Here is a 22320-nt window from a genome sequence, read left to right on the forward strand (position 1 = left end):
CAGGCTTTTGTTAATTACAGATTTGACTGTTCCACCACTCTCTTGGATGACCTCCCAATTTCCACCCTCCTACAATTTTGAAATTATCCAAAATTTTGCTGCCTGTTTCTTGAGCCTCATGACATCACTCCTGCAGTCACTGATCCAGTATGGTTCCTAGTCCCAGTGCCTTGAATTTAATGTTTTCATTCTTGTGTTCAAATCCTTCACTGGCAAGAAATCATAAAACATGATGATGTTTAAGAACACTCAATATAACCCATTCCTTTTCCAAATCTTAGCGGGAGCTGAGAATATGTAATTGGAAAAAGGCCACTTGCAGAACAGAAAGATGACCCTTGTGATTTGAAGAGTTTGTCTGTGCATTCTTCAGCTTTTCAGACTTGAGGATTAATGGACAATAAAAGCAAAATACTGTGGATGCTGGAAATCTGAAATACAAATCGAGCAGGCCTGGCAGCATCTGTAGAGAGAAACAGAGTTTATGTTTTCAGTCTAAATGACCCTTTTACAGAACTGGTGAGTTAATGGTTCTGCCTGTTGAAACTGAAATGTCTTGGTTCTGAGTTTTGTTTATCCAGCTGTTCAAAAGGAAATTCCATTTCACCAATTTGTGAGGTCTGCCAGCATTGGTGAAAAATTCATTATTCTTCAGTTTGCCCCTGCAATGCAGAGGACGGAAGGATTTGCATTTGAGAACATAAGAACATAAGAAATAGGAGCAGGAGTAGGCCATCTAGCCCTTCGAGCCTGCCCCGCCATTCAATAAGATCATGGCTGATCTGTCGTGGCTCAGTTCCACATTCCCGCCCTCTCCCCATAACCCTTAATCCCCTCTCTTATCAAAAACCCATCAACCCGCGTCTTAAAAATATTTAGCGAGGTAGCCTCCACCACTTCAACGGGCAGAGAATTCCGAGATTCACCACCCTTTGAGTGAAGAAGTTCCTCCTCAACTCTGTTCTAAACCGCCCCCCCTTTATCTTGAGGCTGTGCCCCCTAGTCCTACTATCCTTTCTGAGCGAGAAGAGTCTCTCCACCTCTATCCTATCCATCCCATCCATCATCTTATACGTCTCAATGAGATCTTCCCTCATTCTTCTAAACTCTAACGAGTACAAGCCTAATTTATTCAGCCTCTCCTCATAGCTCAACCCCCTCAACTCCGGTATCAGCCTAGTAAACCTCCTCTGCACTCCCTCCAAGGCCAAAATATCCTTGCGTAAGTACGGCGCCCAAAACTGCACACAGTACTCCAGCTGCGGCCTCACCAATGCCCTATATAGCCGCAGCAAGACCTCCCTACTTTTATATTCAATCCCCCTCGCTATGAAGGCCAGCATCCCATTCGCCTTCCTGACCACCTGCTGCACCTGCAAGCTGGGTTTTTGCAACTCATGCACAAGGACCCCGAGGTCCCTCTGCACCGTCGCCTGCTGCAGTTTTTCGCCACGTAAGTAATAATCCTTCCTACCATTACTCCTACCAAAGTGGACCACCTCGCACTTGCCAACATTAAATTCCATTTGCCATTTCCTGGCCCATTCGCCCAGCCTATCTAGATCCTTCTGTAGACTCTCCACACCCTCCGCACAATTTGCCGTTCCACCAACCTTGGTGTCGTCAGCAAATTTTGACACCCTTAGTCAGATGCCACCTTCCAGTCAAAGTATGTGGCTTGTAGTGATAATTTAAATACAATGGGCTAATTATATATCCTGAAAATGAGTGCCCAATTAATCTGCTTCTTTTTCACATAGCTCAGTTTGCTGTCTGTTCATTTGAATGATTGCTGCATGCAGCATTGCTGACCAAATTTGTAACTTCCTAGGCACCACTTTCACCCAGCTTGCACTATTTCAAGCTATCCTGCACCTATTAAATGGGTGGTATCTTGCGGCTGTTTCAAGTACTTGGAGCCATGTTAGAAGAGAATAAGAGCTGGGAAAAAAAAATCAGCAATGGCATCAAAGTTTCTGGACAGTTTTTTAAATTCTTACATGGGATTTAGCCATAGCCAACTTGGCAGCATTTAATACCCATCCCTAATTGCTTCAGATGGAGCAACCATGAGTCAACCACATTACTGTGGGTCTGAAGTTAGGCCAGATCAGGCAAGGACAACGGATTTCCTTCCTTAAAGGGCATGAGTCAACAATGGTTTCATCGTCACCTTTTAATTCAAATTTTTTCATTAAATTCAAATTTCACCATCTGTCGCGATAGAATGTGAACAAAGGTCCCAGAACGTTACCTTGGGTCTCTGGATTACTAGTTCAGTGACAATACCATGGCGCCACTGCCCTTCTATACAGAAGGTCTTAGTGGATGCTGTGGTAAGATGCCCAAACAACAGATGTTAAGTCCAATTTCTCCCCACCCCCTGCCCCCTTTGATCTTCCCAAGCAGGATTTTTTGAAATGGAAGTGTTTACAACGGGTGCAATTTGAATCCGTGCTTCCCATCTACGGGAATGGAAGCATGCGCTCAAAATTGGAGAGACTTGGAAAGTGTAATCGTGCCGGTAAGTCTCCAAATTCCGATCTTCCTGCCCCCTTGCCAACGGAATAGCGTGCAACACGTCGCAGAACCCCGGGAAGTTCATTTTAATACAATAGCGTGTCATTAACGAGTACTGTGTCCGGGACTACCCCCTCACTGGATGTTCATTGGCATTGGCATGATGTCACACTGGCATCATTTACAACAGCTCTACATAAGTGTGAACGCTGGTACTTTCACCTCTGAGGAGGAGTTAAGGAGGTGAGTGTTCAAGCAGCCATCGACCGCCGGGGGTGTTCACTGCTCAGGTGGCATGGAAAGTACATGAGGCACGCAGATAAGGAGTGGGGCTCCCATAATTGTCATATTGGGGGAAAAGGTCCAGAGGACCTTACCTGATCTTCATTTCAGGCCACTCCTTACTTTAAAGCGGTTGTGAAAGCTAGTATGCAGGCAGTGCTTCTCATTTCCTCATTGCTGGGTCCAGCTGAGGGAGTGTTCTTCCTTCGTGGGGGTTCGCCAGAAAGCGGGAGGACTCAGCACTGGGGATGACTGAGTTACCCAGGTGAGATCCCATGAAGGACTGGACTATCAGGTAAGCAAATCAGGAATGGGCTCCATCTCCCCTCATGCAGCCTGAAGGACCTCAGACGCACAGGAGGATGACTGCAATTTGATCGGAATTCACTCTCAGGCAGCAATGTGAGGACAACAGGGAGAAACTGTTCAGAAGACCAAAACCAATTGATAGGGATGCTTGCATACATCTCGATGGATCATGGAAGGCTGCTCAATTCTGAACCTCTTGTGACCTGGGAGAAACAGGGTTCCCTCTAGGAATGAGCTGGACTTCTAAATTCTGGCTTACAATTCAGTGGTGCCTCATCTGCCATTAGAGGCAGACACTTGCCTGCACAGCCACCCCAGACTCCCCTCACTTGTGATTATGCCAATAAATGCTGTGCAGCTAAACAGCTATGCCATTTAGTGGAGCAGGAGCAGCACCACAGATGTGGAGGTACTGGGTGACGGTTTTCCAATATTAGTCATTGTATCTTCAAATGTCTACAGAAGACTGTGTCTGTCCTGGGGGAAGGCGGACCTCCTCTGCAAGAGTTGGTACTACATGAAATGGGGAGCACCCATTGCCTGTGACCCTTAAGCTCACAGCATTCTGAATTAAAAACAGAAAATGCCAGACAATCTCAGCAGGTCTGGCTGCATCTGTGGGGAGAGAATAGAGCCAACGGTTCGAATCTAGATGATCCTTTGTCAGAGCTTAGAGCAAAGAAAATGAGCAGGAAGTGAGAAAGGTGGGGGAAAGGGTGGGGTGGGGTGTGGAATGGGACAAAGGCAATGTAAATGAGGGTACAGAAGGCTGAAAAGGAGCTCAAAGTGCCCATTAAGGAATCAGAGTGTGTGAATGGCAGGACAGAGGTGCAGATGGTAAAGGGACTGCTTGGAGATTATGGCAGTTGCCCAGAAGGAGGGGTGGAGGGGTGGGGTCAAGAAGGAGAGCTGAGATGGAGAAGTGGAAAAATGGAAGTGAGAAAGAAGGATGATAAAATGGATGAAAACAAATTACTGCGGATACTGGAATCTGAAAGCAAATGAGAAAATGTTGAAAAATCTGAGCAGATCTGGCAGGATCTAAACAAAGAACAAAGAACAACCCAGCACGGGAAACAGGCCCTTCGGCCCAACGAGCCCGCGCCGCCGCATTTTCCTACACCTGCCCTGCCCTGTGTGTGTATGTGAGTGGAACCCCTAATGTAGCCAGATTCAGGGGAGAATAGTGTCAATTTGGTACACCAATCAGCCTAAGAGCACATCTTTGGGGTGTGGGAGGAAACCGGAGCACCCGGAGGAAACCCACGCAACCACAGGGAGAATGCGCAAACTCCCACAGACACAGGCCTAAATCCATGTATCTGCACAGCTAGCAGTGATAGTCACTGAGCTGTTGTGGTGCCCATCTGCTGGTCCAGGATTAAGCACACACAACGACACGAAGTACTAGGCCACTCTCGGAACCTCCAAGAGCAGCCCACGCACGACCCACCGTGTGCATGCCCCTCGTTTGACAACAAGGTGGACCGGAACCTGTGGATTAAAAAGACAAAACATTAACATGTAATACTACATTTCCGGTGTCGTCCCGAGGCTCTGACCCTATTTAGTACCGTCTACTATAACCCTCCATCCCTGTTTCGGTCATGTGTCTATCTAGGTAAACCTTAAACAAGTCCAACGTGCCTGCCTCCACCACCTTACTTGGTAGCACGTTCCATACCCCCACGACCCTCTGCATGAAAAACCTTCCTCTCGTATCCAAATTATACTTCTCCCCCCTCACCCTTAGATCGTGCCCTCTCGTAATTGTCCCCAATCTAGGGAAAAGCCTACCACTGTTGACTGTATCTATTCCCTTCATTATTTTATACACCTCTATTAGATCCCCCCTTAATCTCCATCTTTCTAAGGAGAAGAGCCCCAGTTTCTCCAACCTTTCCTCGTAACTCAGTCCTTCCATGCCAGGCAACATCCTGGTAAACCTCCTCTGCACCCTCTCCAGGGTCTCCATGTCCTTCCGGTAGTAAGGTGACCAGAACTGGACGCAGTACTCCAAATGCGGCCTAACCAACGTTCTGTACAACTGAAGCATTAGACGGCAGCTCTTTTACTCTATACCCCTTCCTATAAAGGCTAGCATTCCATAAGCTTTCTTCACAACCTTCTCTACCTGTGTTGACACCTTCAGAGACTTGTGCACCTGCGCTCCCAGGTCCCTCTGTATTTCTATACTCTTAATCGGTTTACCTTTTATCACGTAACTCCTCCCTGCATTATTCCTTCCAAAATGCATCACCTCGCATTTGTCAGGATTAAATTCCATCTGCCATCTATCTGCCCAATATACCAACCCATCTATATCCTGCTGTGTCACCTGACATTCCTCCCCAGTATCTGCCAATCCTGCCATCTTGGTGTCATCTGCAAACTTGCTGATCACACCACGTACGCCCTCTTCCAAGTCGTTTATATATACTACAAAGAGGAGAGGTCCCAGTACTGAGCTCTGCGGCACACCGCTGGTGACTGGCCTCCAACCAGAAAATGACCCTTCCACTACTACTCTCTGTCTCCTATTGCCCAGTCAGTTTTCAATCCACCTAGCTACCTGTCCTTGTATCCCATGTGCCTTAACCTTTTCTACCAGCCTACCGTGAGGGACTTTGTCAAACGCCTTACTGAAATCCATATAGATGACATCAACAGCTCGCCCATCGTCAACCGTTTTTGTCACCTCCTCAAAGAATTCTACCAGATTCGTAAGGCAAGACCTCCCCCGAACTAAGCCATGTTGCGTATCCCTAATCAGATCGCAACGCTCCAAATGCTCATACATCCTACCCCTAAGAATTTTTTCCAATAATTTTCCTACCACCAATGTCAAACTCACTGGCCTATAATTACCAGGGTTGTCCCGACTGCCCTTTTTAAACAGCGGTACCACATTAGCTACCCTCCAGTCCTCTGGGACCTCACCTGTGTCCAAGGAAGAGACAAAGATTTGCGTCAGAAGCCCAGCAATTCCATCTTTCACCTCCCTAAGCAGCCTGGGATAAATACCATCAGGCCCCGGAGCTTTATCCGTTTTTATGCTATCTATAAACCTTAGCACTTCCTCCCTCGTAATGGATATTTCCTTCCACTGACCTACAGCTCCCTCCAAGACATCACACGACACCATCCCCTCTCCTTCGTGAATACCGACGCAAAGTATTCATTCAGGATCTCCCCCATTCCCTCAGACTCGATACATAGCTCCCTTCCTTTGTCCCTAAGAGGACCAGTTTTCCCTCTAACCACTCTCTTGCTCCTAATATAAGAGTCAAATGCCTTTGGATTTTCCTTAATCCTATCAGCCAAAGTCATTTCATGCCCTCTTTTCGCCCTTCTAACTCCCCTTTTAAGCTCCCTCCTACTCTCTCTATATTCCTCCAGCGCACTTTCCGTTCCCAGTTGTTTCGACCTAACATATGCCTCCCTCTTCTTCCTGACCAAATCTTCAATACCCCCTGTAATCCACGGCTCTCTAATCCTGCCTTCCCCATCCTTCCTCTTTGCCGGCACATGCCTTTCCTGCAACATTATCAGTTTGCCCTTGAAAGCCTCCCACTTACCAACCGTGGACTTGCCAGCTAAGAACCCCTCCCAATCAATGTCATTCAGCTCCCTCCTAATCCGGCTATAGCTCGCCTTCCCCCAGTCCAGCACCCTCCCCTTCGGAGGGCACTCATCCCTTTCCATTTTTATCCTAAAGTAGACGGACTTGTGATCACTGTTAGCCACATGTTCGCCTACCTCAACCTCAACCACCTGCCCCAGCTCGCTACCCAACACTAAATCCAGTATAGCCCCCTCCTTAGTCGAGCTAGTTACGTACTGCTCCAGGGACCCTTCCAACACACATTTTACAAACTCCTCCCCATCCATACCCCCAGCTCTAAGCACCTTCCAATCCACTCCAGGAAGATTAAAGTCACCCACTACATCCACCTTATTCTTTCTGCACCTATCTAAAATGCCTCTGTAAATACCTTCCTCCACTGACCTCGGGCTGTTGGGTGGCCTATAGTATACCCCTAGCATCGTAATCTCTCCCTTTTTATTTCTCAACTCCACCCACAGCGACTCAATCCCTAACTCCTCCATATTGTCCTCCCTCTGCGCTGCTGTGATGTGTTCCTTTACTAACAGCACCACCCCACCACCTCTCTTCAACCCTCCCCTGTCACACCTAAAACACTGATACCCAGGAATGTTCATCTGCCAGTCCTGCCCTTCCCGTAACCACGTCTCCGTTATTGCCACCACATCTAACCTCCTCACAAACATCAAGGCCCTAAGCTCATCTGTTTTACCCGTCACACTCCTCGCATTGAAACAGACGCAGTCCAACCCACCAGGGCCACTCAGAACCTCCTTCTCCCTGATAATTTTCCTTTCACCCAAACCTACCCTATCACCCAACTCACTCCCGACCCCAGTGTCTAATGAGCTATCAGTCACATCCCCACCCCCCCTCCCTATTAGTTTAAACCCTGTCTAAACACTCCAGCTAACCTCCCTGCTAAGAAATTTGTCCCTCTCCCATTCAAATTTTCCCCATCTCTCCTGTACAGTTGCCCTTCTCTCACAAATACTTCCCAGTGGTCTACAAAAGTAAAGCCCTCTACCTTGCACCAATCCCTCAACCATGCATTCAGCTGCATGATCTCGTTATTCCTAGCCCTGCTGGTACTAGGCAGCAGCCCAGAGAATGCCACCGTGGAGGTCCTGCTCTTCAGTTTGGACCCCAACTCCCTAAATTGCCTGCGTACATCTGCCCTATTCCACCTTCCTACGTCCCTCTCCCCTGTGTGTATTATTACCTCTGCCTGGGTCCCCTCCCCTTTCAAAATTCCCTCTATCCTTTCCGATATGTCCTGTACCCCTGCTCCAGGGAGGCAGACCACCATCCTGGAGTCACGCTTCTGCCCACAGAACCTCCTGTCAATGCCTTGGACCCTCCCATCCCCTACTACTATCACATTGCCAGCCCCCTTCCGTCCCTCTGAGTCATTCTGGCTCTCCTGTCTATCCTTTTATACCCCTGTCGATGAATTTTGGGGGGCCACTGGGGTGGTCTTTGGACCAGGACTATTCTTCTTTTTCCTCTTAACAGTTGTCCACCCATCCTGCTCCTCAGCCCCTGGGACCACCACTTGCTCATGGTTCCTAGCCATTAACTCCTCATTCTCCCTGACCAGAAACACATCCTCTAAATGCACCTCTAGTTGCCGGACCCGGGCCCTCAAGCACTGCAGCTCCAAACACTTGACGGGAGACTTGATGCCTCCAAGAACTCCCACATGTGGCACCTAACACAGCTTATGCTCCTCCCCATAGCCCCTGCCATGTCCCAACCTCACTTAGGTTTGTATGTGCCGAAACGCAACACGGGAAAGATAGAAACTGCAACTCACCTTGTCTAAGCCTGCTGTTGCCTAAGCCCAGCGAGCCAAAGCCCTTATAACTCTCTCTCAGCTCCCACTCACTCCGCTGCCCGCTGTCTATTACTACCTTCTTTTTATACCCCCCGCTCCCCCTTCCCGACTATCCCCTTGCCTAACTTCTGGTACGGAAGTAAAATGCACAGACAGAAACGCTGCGAACCAGAAGTGCAGTCAGAAAGCATTTTGAAGTAAATCCAACACTCACCAAGGCCACCAGGTACACTGCTCCAGAGAACAATGAGGTGGATCCACGGGTGAGTATCAGATCTGTAATGAGAGAAAAGAGCAGATGTTTGATGGCACTGTTGTTGACCCCTTCCATCAGTGGCCAGATGGTGGGAGGGCTTGAAAACAAAAGGCTCAGCATGGGGCAGCAGGGAGTTACCCGGGTGGGGTCCCATGATAGGTTGGGCTGTAAGGGAAGAGTGGAGGATTCAGGAACGGTCTGAGCCTTCCTCCACGTGGCCTTAAGGGCCTCGCGCTTGAGGGAGAAATTCAGCCGTTTTGTCCATGTTTGAACAAAGGCAGTAATGAGGTCAGGAGCTGAGTGACCCTGGTGAAATCCAAACTAGACATCATTGAGCAAGTTATTGCTGAGCAGGTGCAGCTTGAAGCACTGATGATGACCCCTTTCATCATTTTATTGATGATCGAGAATTGACTTATTCGGTGATAATTGGCTGGGTTGGATTTGTCCTGCTTTTTGTGTACAGGACATACCTGTGCAATTTTCCACATTGCCAGGTAGATGCCAGTGTTGTAACTGTATTGGAAGAGCTTGGCTAGGGGAGCGACAAGTACTGGAGTACAAATCTTCAGCACTATTGTCAGAATGTGATCAGGGCCCATTGCCTTTACAGTATCCTGTGCCTCCAATGATTTCTTGGTATCATGTGGAGTGAATCAAATTGGCGGGAGACTGGCACCTGAGATGTAAGGAACCACTGGAGGAGGCCAAGATGGATCATTCACTTGGCACTTCTGGCTGAAGATTGCTGCAAATGCTTTGGTGTTACTCATCAATCAAACATGACTTTTGCACTGATGTACTGAGCTCTTCCATTATTAAAGATGGGGATATTTGCGAAGCCTCCTTCTCCAGTGAGTTGTTTAAATGTCCACAACCATTCATGACTGGATGTGCAGGACTGCAGAGCTTTGATTTGATCTGTTGGTTGTGGGATTGCTTAGCTCTGTCTATCACTTGCTGTTTATGCTGTTTGGCATGCAAGGAATCCTGTTTGGTAGCTTCACTAGGTTGACACCTCATTTTTAGGTATATCAAGTGCAGCTCTTGGCATACCCTCCTGTACTCTCCATTGAACTAGGATTGATCCCCAGGCGTGATTGTAATGGTTGAGTGGGGGGATATGCCAGACCATGAGAATGCAGATTGTGCTGGAGTACAGTTCTGCTGCTGTTGGCCGCAGCTCCTCATGGGTGCCCAGTCTTGAGCTGCTAGATCTGTTTGAAATCTGTCCCAATTAGCACACTTAGCAATTAGCCCAATTAGCAATAGTGTCACATAATATGATGGAAGTTATTCTCATTGTGAAGGCGGGACTTCGTCCCCCCAAGGACTGTGTGGTGTTCACTCTTCCCGATACTGTCATGGACAGATGCATCTGCAGCTAGCAGATTGGTAAGGGTGAGGCCGAGTATGTTTTTCCTCAAGTTGGTTCCCTCATCACTTGCTGTAAACCCAGTCTAAAGTTATATCCTTTAGGACCCGACCAGCTCGATCAGTAGTGCTGCTGCCGAGCCACTCTTGGTGATGGACATTGAAATCCTCCACCCAGAGTACATTTTGCACCCTTGGCACCCTCAATGCTTCCTCCAAATGTTGTTTAACATGGAGGAATACTGATTCATCAGCCAAAGGAGGATGGTACATGGCAACCAATAAGGGGTTTCCTTGCCATGTTTAATCTGACGCCGTGAGACTTCATGGGATCTGGAGTTGATGTTCAGGACTCCCAGAGCACTCCCTCCCAACTGTGTACCACTGTGCTGCTGCCACGACAGCTGGGTTGACCCTGTCGATGGACAGAACATATCCGGAGATGGTAACTTAGTGCCTGGAGTATTATCTGTAGGGTATGATTCCGTGAGAATGACAATGTCAGGCTATTGCTTGATGAGTCTGAGAGACAACTCTCCCAATTTTGGCACTAGCCCCCAGATATTAGTAAGGAGGACTTTGCAGGGTCAACAGGGCTTTTTATTTTGCCGTTGTCTTTTCCAGTGCCCAGGTTGATGCCAGGTGGTTCATCCTATTTCATTTCTTTACTCAGAGTTTGTAGCAATTGAGACAACTAAGTGGAACTGAGTGGTTTGCTAGGCCATTTCAGAGGGCAGTTGAGAGTCAACCACGTTACTTTTGCTCTGGAGTTACATTTAGATCAGACCAAGTAAGGCAGGTTTTTTTCCCTAATGGACATTAGGTTTCGTGGTCATCAGTGGGCTCTTAATTCCAGATTTTTTTTAATGAATATTAATTTTGCCAGCTGCCATGGTGGGATTTGAACCCAAGTGCCCAGAACATTAGCTGAGTTTCTGGATTATACCACTAGGTGCTAATACCGTTAGGCAATCACCTCCCTAATCTTAATCTTTGTCACCCTCATGTTCCATTTAGGTGTATTCCCAATATCCACAGCTGAGATTGAGATGACCTGCTGACTTCCACCTCCTTTTGCCTGAGATGATCTCGGTGGGCTGCCCCTAGAGGGTCCAGGCCTGCTTTTGGGCAACATGGATCTTTCAGTGCTTCCCTCCCCTGTGTCAGGGGCTGGATATGTGTCGCTCACAGCGAGGGAGGTGTCAGATGGGCTGGAGTTACCTACGGTCCTCTGGCTGGAGGGCCCTGGGTTGAACTCCTGCCAATAGATCCTCCTCCCTTCGGGTTCCCCAGGTCCCCTGTGCTCTTCGACAGGATGAGGGGCAATCGGAGAAGAGTCACTATCCTTTGGTGCTGACACTTGTGGATTCCCACCAGTGCGTGTCGAAGCCCAGCACCATGGAGTTCATGCCCTCACACATGGAGTGCTCATCCTGCGCCAAGGTCTCCACTGCGGACAGCATGCTCACAGTGTTGGTCATGGTTTACTGCAGTTTGTGGCATTGTCTCCTTGAATAGGAGGTGTTGTGACTTCTCCAGTTGGCCTTGCACTCTGAGGAGGGATGCTGTCATCCCTTCCTGATACTCATGACTCTGCCTCTGCAGTAATAATAATAAAAGCAAATTACTGCGGATGCTGGAATCTGAAACCAAAAGAGAAAATGCTGGAAAATCTCAGCAGATCTGGCAGCATCTGTAAGGAGAGAAAAGACCTGAAGATTCAAGTCCAGATGACCCATTGACAAAGAGTCATCTGGACTTGAAACGTCAGCTCTTTTCTCTCCTTACAGATGCTGCCAGACTTGCTGAGATTTTCCAGCACTTTCCCTTTTGGTTTCTGCCTTTGCAGTGCCAGCAGCTGTGGGACGACTGGGCCCACAGGCACATCATTGTAAGGAGCTCAGCAGAGTTCTGGGCTCCGGCATCCATCCAAGTGCTGGTTCCCAGGCATGCTTCTGCCTTTGCCTGATGTTTGACTTGATATGATTTACTATTGTCACATGTATTAGTATACAGTGGAATGCTACACAGACAATGCATACTGTGCATAAATTAGGAAAGGAGAGGGTGAAAAATGTTGTGTTACAGTCAGAGCAAAGGTGTAGAGAAAGATCAACTAAATATAAGGTAAATCTTTCAGAAGTCTGATGCAGCAGGGAAGAAACTGTTCTTGTGTTTGTTGTACATAACCTCAGACTTTTGTATGTTTTTCCCGATGAAGAAGGTGGAAAAGGGTATGTCCGGGGTGTGTGGGATCCTTGATTATGTTGGCTGCTTTTTTGAGGCAGCGGGAAGTATAGACAGAATCAATGGATGGGAGGCTGAGTGAGGGAAAGGGTTGTGGGTGTGAAGGGTGTCTTAGAGGGCCCGCAGAGAGAGTGGGGTGGTACACTTACCTTGGTTTGGCGAAGAATATTATTAATGTTCTTCTAACACAGCTACCCCATCCTCTTCTGAAATGCACTTGCACTCACCAGAGCTGCCAATGCATCCCAGGCATAGATGATAATCTTGCTGGAAAACTGTCCACAGGAGTAGGGGTGGAGCGTGTACTATTGCCTTTGCTCCATTCCATCCAGTAGCCTGGTGAGAGCCCACTCTGAAAAGCAAGGTGCTGACTTCTTGATTGCCTTCTCCTGTAGTTGTTCTAGAACAAGTGTTGGTGAGCCATTTACATGGATCTCCCCAATGCTTGGCAGCAGTTAAGTTGTTGCCGGGAGAGCGAATCAGAAGCAGCATACTGCAAGCACAGCATGATATTATTGGGTGTAAAAATTACTATTAACGAGGCATAAAATTTGGTCTGACGACATGCTGACACTGTGGGCGAGAAACACTCCGATTTTCACACCAGAGCCAACACTGCCAACACTTGGGGTGTTTTAGTAAGATTTAGCTCAATACCTTTAAAGTAATTTCTAAAAGAAAACACCTGTTGCAGCCTGTTTTTCAACAACATTAAACTTGTTATATTTCTGCTGCTATCTTGTCCTGAAGGAGAGTCACACTGAAGTCGAAACAGTAAATCTGTTTCTTTCTCCACAGATGTGCCAGAAATGCTGAGTTTCTTCAGCATTTTCTGTTATTAATTAAAATTTAATCGTCTCTTCGGAAGGAGCTGTGACAACTGTGCATTCTAGTTGCAGTCAACTATATGAAGTATCATATGTTGTTAAAACAGAAAGTGTTGGAAATACTGAGCAGGTCTTTTTAGAACCTTTACCGTGCAGAAGGAGCCCATTCAGCCTATCAAGTCTGCACTGAATCTCCGAAAGAGCATCAGGCCCACCCCATCCCCATGTCTTTATCCTGCCAATCCCCTAACAGACAACAAGAGGCAATTTAGCACAGCCTATCCACCTCACCTGCACATCTTTGGAATGTGCGAGGAAACCAGAGCACCCAGAGGAAGCCCTCACAGACACGGAGAAAAGATGCATATTTGGCACAGACAATGACCCAAACTGGAAATCAAATCCAGATCTCTGGCACTGTGAGGCAGCAGTGCTAACCACTGTCCCAGTGTGCCTGTTTGACAAATCAAATAGGTCAAAATATTTCAGAGAACATGTTCATACAATGCACTCAAAACAGTTTACAAGAATAATATATCATCAAATCAACCAAGGAAGATTTCGTTTTCTGTAATGAGGCAGTTAATTAGTAGAAGATTTTATGGGAAAAAAACGATCATCATATGGTAAAATTTCACATCAAGTTTGAGAGTGACATGCCCAAGTCCAAAACTTGAGTACTGAAATTAAACAAAGTCAATTACAGGAATATCAGGACCACAATGACTGAAATGAATTGAGAAATTAAATGAAAAGGCAAAACGAGAAAAGAACAACAGTGAATAAAAGTCCTTAAATTTAGAAACCATCCCAATCGATTGGAAACAAGCAAATACCAAATACAATTACTGAAAGGAGAGAAGAGAGGAAACAGAAGCATAGATTAGTTAATCTGATGTCAGTATTCACGAAAACACCATCCACTCTAATATCTCTTCATACCCTCTATGCCAACCCATTCCCCACCCACCCTAATCATAAATCATAGAACCCTACAGTGCAGAAAGAAGCCCTTTGGCCCATTGAGTCTGCACCAAACAGAATCCCACCCAGGCCCTACCCCCGTATCCTTACATATTATATCCACTAATCCCTCTAACCTATACATCCCTGGACGCTAAGGGGCAATTTTTTTTTTCGCGTAGCCAATCAACTTAACCTGCACATCTTTGGACTGTGGGAGGAAACCGGAGTACCTGGAGGAAACCCAGACAGACACGAGGAGAATGTGCAAACTCCACTCAGACAGTGACCCGAGCCAGGAATCGAACCCAGGACCCTGGAGCTGTGAAGCAGCAGTGCTAACCACTGTGCTACCCTGCTGCCCAAAATGGACCTTGATACTCTCCATGACAACACGTGGCCCCTTAAAAGGAAAAGTTCAGAGTTCATCTCATAAAATGTCCCATTCATGAAAGTCCATTCAAAACATTTAACAAGGGAAGGCACTGGTGTAGTGGTAATGTCGCTGGACTAGTATTTCAGAAACCCAGTGTAATTCTTTGGGGACCCGGCTTTGAATCCCATCATAGCATGGTGAAATTTGAATTTAATAAAACTCTGGAATTAAAAGTCTCAAAGACCATGGAGATCATCGCAAAGACTGATCTGGTTTAGTAGTGTCCTTTAGGGAAGGAAATCCGCCATCCTTACTTGGTCTGGCTTACATGAGACTCCAGACTGCAGCATTGTGGAAATACCGTCTGAAATGGCCAAGGAAGCCATTCAGTTCAAGGGCGAATAGAGATATGTTTACTCTAACACTGCAATGAAGTTACTGTGGAAATCTCCCAGTCGCCACACTCCGGCACCTGTTTGGGTACACTCAGAGAAAATTAAACATGGCCAGTGCACCTAACCAGCATGTCTTTCAGACTGTGGGAGGAAACCTACGCAGACATGGAAAGAACGTGCACACTCCACTTAGACAATGACTCAAGCCTGGAATCGAACCTGGGTCCCTGGTGCTGTGAGGCAGCAAGCAACTGTGCCACCATGCTACCCACAAAGCAGAAGACTTATATTTCTAACCCCACATCAAAGATAGATAATCCTTTAATGCCCTCTTTGAACAGTCAATATAACCGTGAACCTACACCTTCTACTCCACTGTGTTAATGATAAGCTGCAGAATGTAGTCAAACATTAATCATGTTTTAATGATAGCAGTAAGGATTATGTCGACAAACACTTATTGAAATTGATGGAACAGACTTTTTTCATCTGCCATAGACACAAGGCTGGCAGTTTTTTGCCCAATTGTTAAAGGGCTGGCAATTTAAAGAATTTGACAGCTTAACAATTTCATGGACTTTACCGGTCAGAACATTTATGACTTATATGGTTTGTAATTCCCATACTACGGGATAAAGCCCTTGAATCAGCGACAATGGGATTTATTTCATAATCCCCACCATTTTGAAAGGTTCCCATTGTCTCCAGAACTCTAGGTCACAGTTTCTGTTAACTAACTTGCAGTTTCTTCCATAATTTTTAAAGTTCTTATTTAGTTTATTCTAAGGGGTGGCACAGTGGCCAATGCTGTTGCCTCAGATTCAATTTGGGCATTGGGTGGCTGTATGTATGGAGTATACACACAGTCCCCATATCTATGTGGGTTTCCTCTGGGTGCTCCAGATTCCTTCCACAGTCTAAAGATGTGCAGGTCAGGTGGATTGGCCATGGCAAAATTTCCCTTTAGTATCCCAAGATGTGTAGGCTAGATGGATTAACCATGGTAAATGTGTGGGTTATGGGGAGAGGGCCTGGGCAAGGTACTCTGTCAGAGAGATGGTGCAGACTTGATGGGACAAATGGGCTCCTTCTGCACTATAGGGGTTTTATAATAAGTTAAATTCAATGTGCTAAGAGAAATTTTAATTTGAATCTACTCGTCAACTACTTACCAGAGAATTGTCACTCTTACTAACTTCCAGTTCAAAGTTTTATCCAGTTCACTTTTGAAAGTTATTACTGAGTTTGCTTCCATCACTTGTTCAGAGAGTGCATTCCAGATCACAAAAATAACACAGCACAACACTTTTCCCTCATGTATTCTGTACACTTTGTCCTACTATCTTAAATCCATGTTCTTTGACGATTGACCCACCTGCCTTTAGAAACAGTTTTTCCTTATCTATTCTGTCAAAACTGTTCATGGTTTATTAGATTCTTTGATATTGATAGATTTTTTGTTATTAAGATTTGGGAACCAGAGTTGGTGAATGGAGTTAATAGATGGATTAGCTATGATTTAATTGTGTAATAGTCAAGCTTGAGGGACTGATTGAACAATTCTGGTCCCTATGTTCCTTCATTCACACATTAATTTTAATTTGATATGTTAGACACTTTATACAAACTTTGAATAGTGATTACCAACCTTTCCATTGATTGTACATATGTACTTTTATATGGCAACAGGCTACTTGTCAGGCTTATAAACCTGTCTCTGGAATGAAATTTTTTACAGCCCATTGTAGTCATGTATTACATGACAGAAAACTGAGATATACCTGACCTTTTGATTTCTGTTATGTGCTGTTTTATTACAGCTCTAATGCTTGCCACTATTCAGTTAAGTTGACAAATCGTGGACGGCGACGCCATCAGATGTACTGGAAGATAGCAGACTTTCCCCTGATCTTTAAACCCAGTCCACCAAAGCATTCTGCATCTCGTGACATGAAATATAGAGATTCCCCTGCAATGGGTCAGTACATTTCCACCTTCAAAGTTAGACCACTGCGAATGGACCTCAAACCGGGCAGGAGTGATACGCTGATACTAGAGGGAGAAACAAATGTACCTATGGTAAGGAACATTATCCTTTAAACAACATATTGAAATCAGTCTGGAATCATTCTTTATATAAGCATTTTTGAGACTACGAAAAGCCATTTGGCCTACTCCTAAATCATTGACTTCAACGACACTTAAACACCTCTCACGGTACCCCTCAATCTATATGTCTTTAGAAGCAAGTCTGGAATTTAACTTCATTCAGTGGGATTTTACAGTCCCTCTGCAATGTGTTTACCAGCAGTGGAGGCAGTGGCTCGCATTGGTTATCTGTGGGATCTTCCAGTCTCTCCGATGTCTACAGCATTTTTCCTGGCTCGCCTGTCCCACAGGTAGGGAAGCTCCCATGGGGTGAGAGGGTTGCCGTTAATGGAACTGGAAGATCCTGTTGGCAAGAAGGTCAGGAAATTCAAAAACTTTCGAAAGGTAATTCAAAGGGGCTAAATTTGAAAACTGGTGCAGGAATCACAAAGTGGTATTAATTCATGCATTACTTCCAACACAGGTAGAAAGCCAACTTCACATTGTGTGCTAATTTGCATGATTGTTCATCATGTTGTTGAGTGGCTGCACCATTCAACAAAGGGCCCTGATTTGTATTTCTCTTGAAGGGGTGACACTCTTGCTTGAACTTTATAGAAGAGGTTATCAGCAGGAAGAAGATGGGGTCATTGTTGCAATATTATTGGACTAATAATCCAGGACTCCAGGTGAATTCTCTGGAGACGCCAGTTCAAGTCCCACCACAGCAGCTGTTGGAATTTAATTTGAATTAATAAATTTATATCTCAACTGTGAAGACATTATTGGACATAGCAATGTGGATCATTGCCAGCAGTCCATCCTGTTGGATCTGGAAGCAGTGCTAGGGACATAAAAGCCCAGAAACAGGAGTAGACCATTTAGTTGTTCAAGCCCATTCTACCATTCAATGAATTCATGGCTGATCTGTAACCTTAATCCATTTACCTGCTTCTGTCCAATATGCTTGAATACTTTTATTCAACCAAAATCTATTAATCTCAGTTTTAAAATTAACAATTGATCCAGCATCATTTGCAGAAGAACGTTCCAAACTTCTGTCACCACTTGCATGAAAGGTCCAGCTCTAATTTTTTTTAACCGTATATCCTAGTCTGAGACGCCCCACCCCGCCTGGGTCAGCGGCACGGTAGCACAGTGGTTAGCACTGCTGCTTCGCAGCTCCAGGGACCTGAGTTCGATTCCAGCTCAGGTCACTGTCTGTGTGGAGTTTGTACATTCTCCTCGTGTCTGGGTTTCTTCCAGGTGCTCCGGTTTCCTCCCACAGTCGAAAGATGTGCAGGTTAGGTTGATTGGCCATGCTAAAAAAAATTACCCCATAGTGTCCTGAGATGCTTAGGTTAGAGGGATTAGCAGGTAAAATATGTAGGGATATGGGGATAGGGCCAGGGTGGGATTGTGGTCAGTGCAGACTCGATGGGCCAAAGGGCCTCATTTTGCACTGTAGGGTTTCTATGATTCTATGAGCAGAAATCATTGCTCCCCATCTAGCCTCTCTGTTCCTTCAAAGCTTCAATCAGATCACCCTTAGACCTTCCAAATTCTAGTTTGCTTAATCTCTTCTTGTAACTTAATCCTTGGAACCCAGCCATTCATCGATTAATCTGTTCTTTTCCCTTTTGGTTCAAAGTCGGTAATCTCAAATTTGTTGACATTGAAATCTATTTGTCACAGTTTTATCGATTTATTTAGGGGGTGATTTTCAATCTACGTTCACTGTCAGAGAGAATGGTGTTGTAGGCTAAAAATCCAGAGAGATTATGTTCCACAATTTTTCCACTCCTCGCCAGTGATGTAGTGAGGTTATGCCCACAAAGTGTGTGAACCTAATTTAAATATATTTTAATATGATTGAACATCATTAACCACCCATCCCACCATATGTTCCCCCTTGCCTCCCCTGAATCTGGCTAAGTCAGGGGTTCTATTCGTAGACACGCAGGGTAGAATAGGTGTAGGGTGATGCGGCGGCGCGGGCTTGTTGGGCCGAAGGGCCTGTTTCCCGTGCTGGGTTGTTCTTTCTTTGTTTTGTTCTTTGCCACATGTTCAAACACAGGGTGTAATTTTACCATCTAGCCGCAACTGACATAAATGGCATTGTACGGAGAAGATAGCATGCGAAGCTAAAAAGCCGATCGGTGCCTGGGGCCAACAGTTTGCAATCTTCCCAGCCCCTTTCGAATAGCATGAATCACATTGCACCCCTGAGAATGACTGGATTTCAACATCATCAGCGAGCTCAGCATGCAATTTGGAGGCTTCCCACCTCTCCAGCATGACATTACGTCGCCGCCATTTGGAACAGGTCTTTAAAAGTGTGATTAAGGCACGGCAGTAGTGAAGGAAAGCTAGGAAGTGAGTATTGCTGACCACAACCTCCAGGTTGCACAGGTGGCAGGTCAGTTGCTGCCATAGTGCGGGATGGAATGGAGAGCTCACATGGCTGGTGAAATTGGGCTTGTCCAGGGGTCCGTAAGTTGGGGGTTACCGCTGGTTTAGGGCTTGTGTTGTGCGCTTTCCCCCTGGCCACTGAGTGATCCCTGTGGGGTTGCATATGAAATTGACTCCCAAAGCCATTAATGTCACATTGATTACCCTACTGTCTGTGTGCTGGACAGTCTCAGAATCCTGCAGTGCAGAAGGAGGCCAGTCAGCCCATCGAGGTCTCTGTGGTTTACTGTGGACATTCCATCCCAGGCCCCACTAACAGCAACAACCAGGTCTGGCAGTTGTTGCCCCAATTAAGGGAGCTCTGCAGGTGTTAATATGGCTCCTCACACTGCATGGACTCTGCGGTGCTCCCTACATAGTCATCCATCACATGAAAGTCCACCTGAATTGCAAGCCATTCCTGGAAGCCAGTGCACTTGATGTCCAGGTGGGTACATACAGGTCTATGCTTCAAGATTCCCAGTGGGAACCTCTTTTCAATCACCCTTATGTTCTCTGAGCACCAGAGCATGGAGCCCAGTCTGCTACATGCTTCCGGCAATGGTCTGAGATATTGAAGGACTGTACCTGTGGGTGGCTGGCCATCCAGAGGGCAGGCTCACACTGCACACCAGCAAACTTGCATCTGTACTGGGGTACAGAATATATCATACCATACCAGTTGAAGGGAGGGTACAGCCATGTGGTCGGCCATTGGAGACCAAGAGGGAATGTGGGCAATGCCTGTTAGCAGCCCACTAGGTGGTGTATGGCCACCATGGGTGGCATCTAGTTGACAGCGTCCAGAATCATGGGAGCATGGGTTTGATTTGATTTGATTTGATTTATTATTGTCATATGTATTAACATACAGAGAAAAGTATTGTTTCTTGCGCTATACAGACAAAACATACCGTCCATAGAGAAGGAAGCAAGAGAGTGCAGAATGTAGTGTTACAGTCATAGCTAGAGTGTAGAGAAAGATCTTAACTTAATGCAAGCTAAGTCTGACAGCAGCAGGAAAGAAGCTGTTCTTGAGTTGGTTGGTACGTGACCTCAGACTTTTGTATCTTTTTCCTGAAGGAAGAAGATGGAAGAGAGAATGTCCGGGGTGCATGGGGCCCTTAATTATGCTTGCTGCTGTGCCGAGGCAGCGATAAGTGTAGACAGAGTCAATGGATGGGAGGCTGGTTTGCATGATGGATTGGGCTACATTCATGACCTTCTGTAGTTCCTTGCAGTCTTGCACAGAGCAGGAGCCATGCCAAGCTGTGATACAATCAGAAAGAATGCTTTCTATGGTGCATCTGTAGAAGTTGGTGAATTTCGTAGCTGATATGCCAAATTTCCTTAGTCTTCTGAGAAAGCAGAAGCGTTGGTGGGATTTTCTAACTATAGTGTTAGCATGGGTAATGCTGGAACTTTATAAGACCCTTGTTAGGCCTCATTTGGAGTATTGTGCGCAGTTCTGGTCGCCTCACTATAGGAAGGATGTAGAAGCTATTGAAAGGGTGCAGAGGAGATTTACAAGGATGTTGCCTGGACTGGGAGGCATGCCTTATGAAGTTAGGTTGAGGGAGCTGGGACTCTTTTCCCTGGAGAGACGAAGGTTGAGAGGCGACCTGATAGAAGTTTACAAAATGTTGAGAGGAATAGATAGGGTGGACTCTCAGAGGCTATTTCCCCGGTTTGAAATGGTCGCTACGAGAGGACACAGATTTAAGGTGCGGGGAGGGAGGTTCAGAAGTGATGTTAGGGGTAAGTTTTTCACTCAGAGGGTGGTGAGTGAATGGAATCGGCTGCCGTCAGTGGTGGTGGAGGCGAACTCGCTGGGGTCTTTTAAAAGACTTCTGGATGAGTATATGGGGTTTAATGAGATTGAGGGTTATAGATAGGTCTGTAGGTTGGTAGGTGATGATGTGATCGGCGCAACTTGTGGGCCGAAGGGCCTGTTTGTGCTGTAGTGTTCTATGTTCTATGTTCTATATGGGGGGGACCAGGACAGGGTGTTGGTGATCTGGACACCTAAGAACTTGAAGCTCTCGACACTTTCTACTTTGTCCCCATTGATGTAGACAGGGGCATGTTCTCCTTTACACTCAATGACAATCTCCTTCGTTTTTGTTGACATTGAGGGAGAGATTATTGTTGCTACACCAGTTCACCAGATTCTCTACCTCATTCATAAGAAACATAAGAAACATAAGAAATAGGAGTAGGAGTAGGCCATCTAGCCCTTCGAGCCTGCTCCGCCATTCAATAAGATCATGGCTGATCTGTCATGACTCAGTTCCACATTCCCGCCCTCTCCCCATAACCCTTAATCCCCTCGCTTATCAAAAACCCATCAACCCGCGTCTTAAAAATATTTAGCGAGGCAGCCTCCACCACCTCAACGGGCAGAGAATTCCAGAGACTCACCACCCTTTGAGTGAAGAAGTTCCTCCTCAACTCCGTTCTAAACCGCCCCCCCTTTATCTTGAGGCTGTGCCCCCTAGTCCTACTGTCCTTTATGAGCGGGAAGAGTCTCTCCACCTCTATCCTATCCATCCCATTCATCATCTTATACGTCTCAATGAGATCTCCCCTCATTCTTCTCCTGTACTCTGTCTCGTTATTGTTTGAGATCCGACTTACTACAGCACTGTCATCAGCAAACTTGAAAATTGAATTGGAGGGGAATTTGGCCACACAGTCATTGGTGTGTAAGGAGTACAGTAGGGGGCTGAGAACACAGTCTTGTGGGACACCGGTGATGAGGATGATCGTGGAGGAGGTTTTGATGCCT

At 46.2% G+C, this 22320-nt stretch overlaps 1 protein-coding gene across 1 annotated transcript in view; it reads left to right on the forward strand.

The window, feature by feature from the left end:
- hydin (HYDIN axonemal central pair apparatus protein) overlaps positions 1 to 22320 on the forward strand; it is a 1114396-nt gene that overhangs the window by 487156 nt on the left and 604920 nt on the right. The window contains exon 20 of the mRNA XM_080187991.1: positions 16814 to 17072. Within this exon, the coding sequence (XP_080044117.1) occupies positions 16814 to 17072 (259 nt within the window). The remainder of the gene's footprint in view (positions 1 to 16813; positions 17073 to 22320) is intronic.

The sequence above is a fragment of the Carcharhinus amblyrhynchos genome, chromosome 4, assembly GCF_965287045.1.
Source record: "Carcharhinus amblyrhynchos chromosome 4, sCarAmb.v2.hapA, whole genome shotgun sequence".
In the NCBI taxonomy this organism is placed as follows: Eukaryota; Metazoa; Chordata; class Chondrichthyes; order Carcharhiniformes; family Carcharhinidae; genus Carcharhinus; species Carcharhinus amblyrhynchos.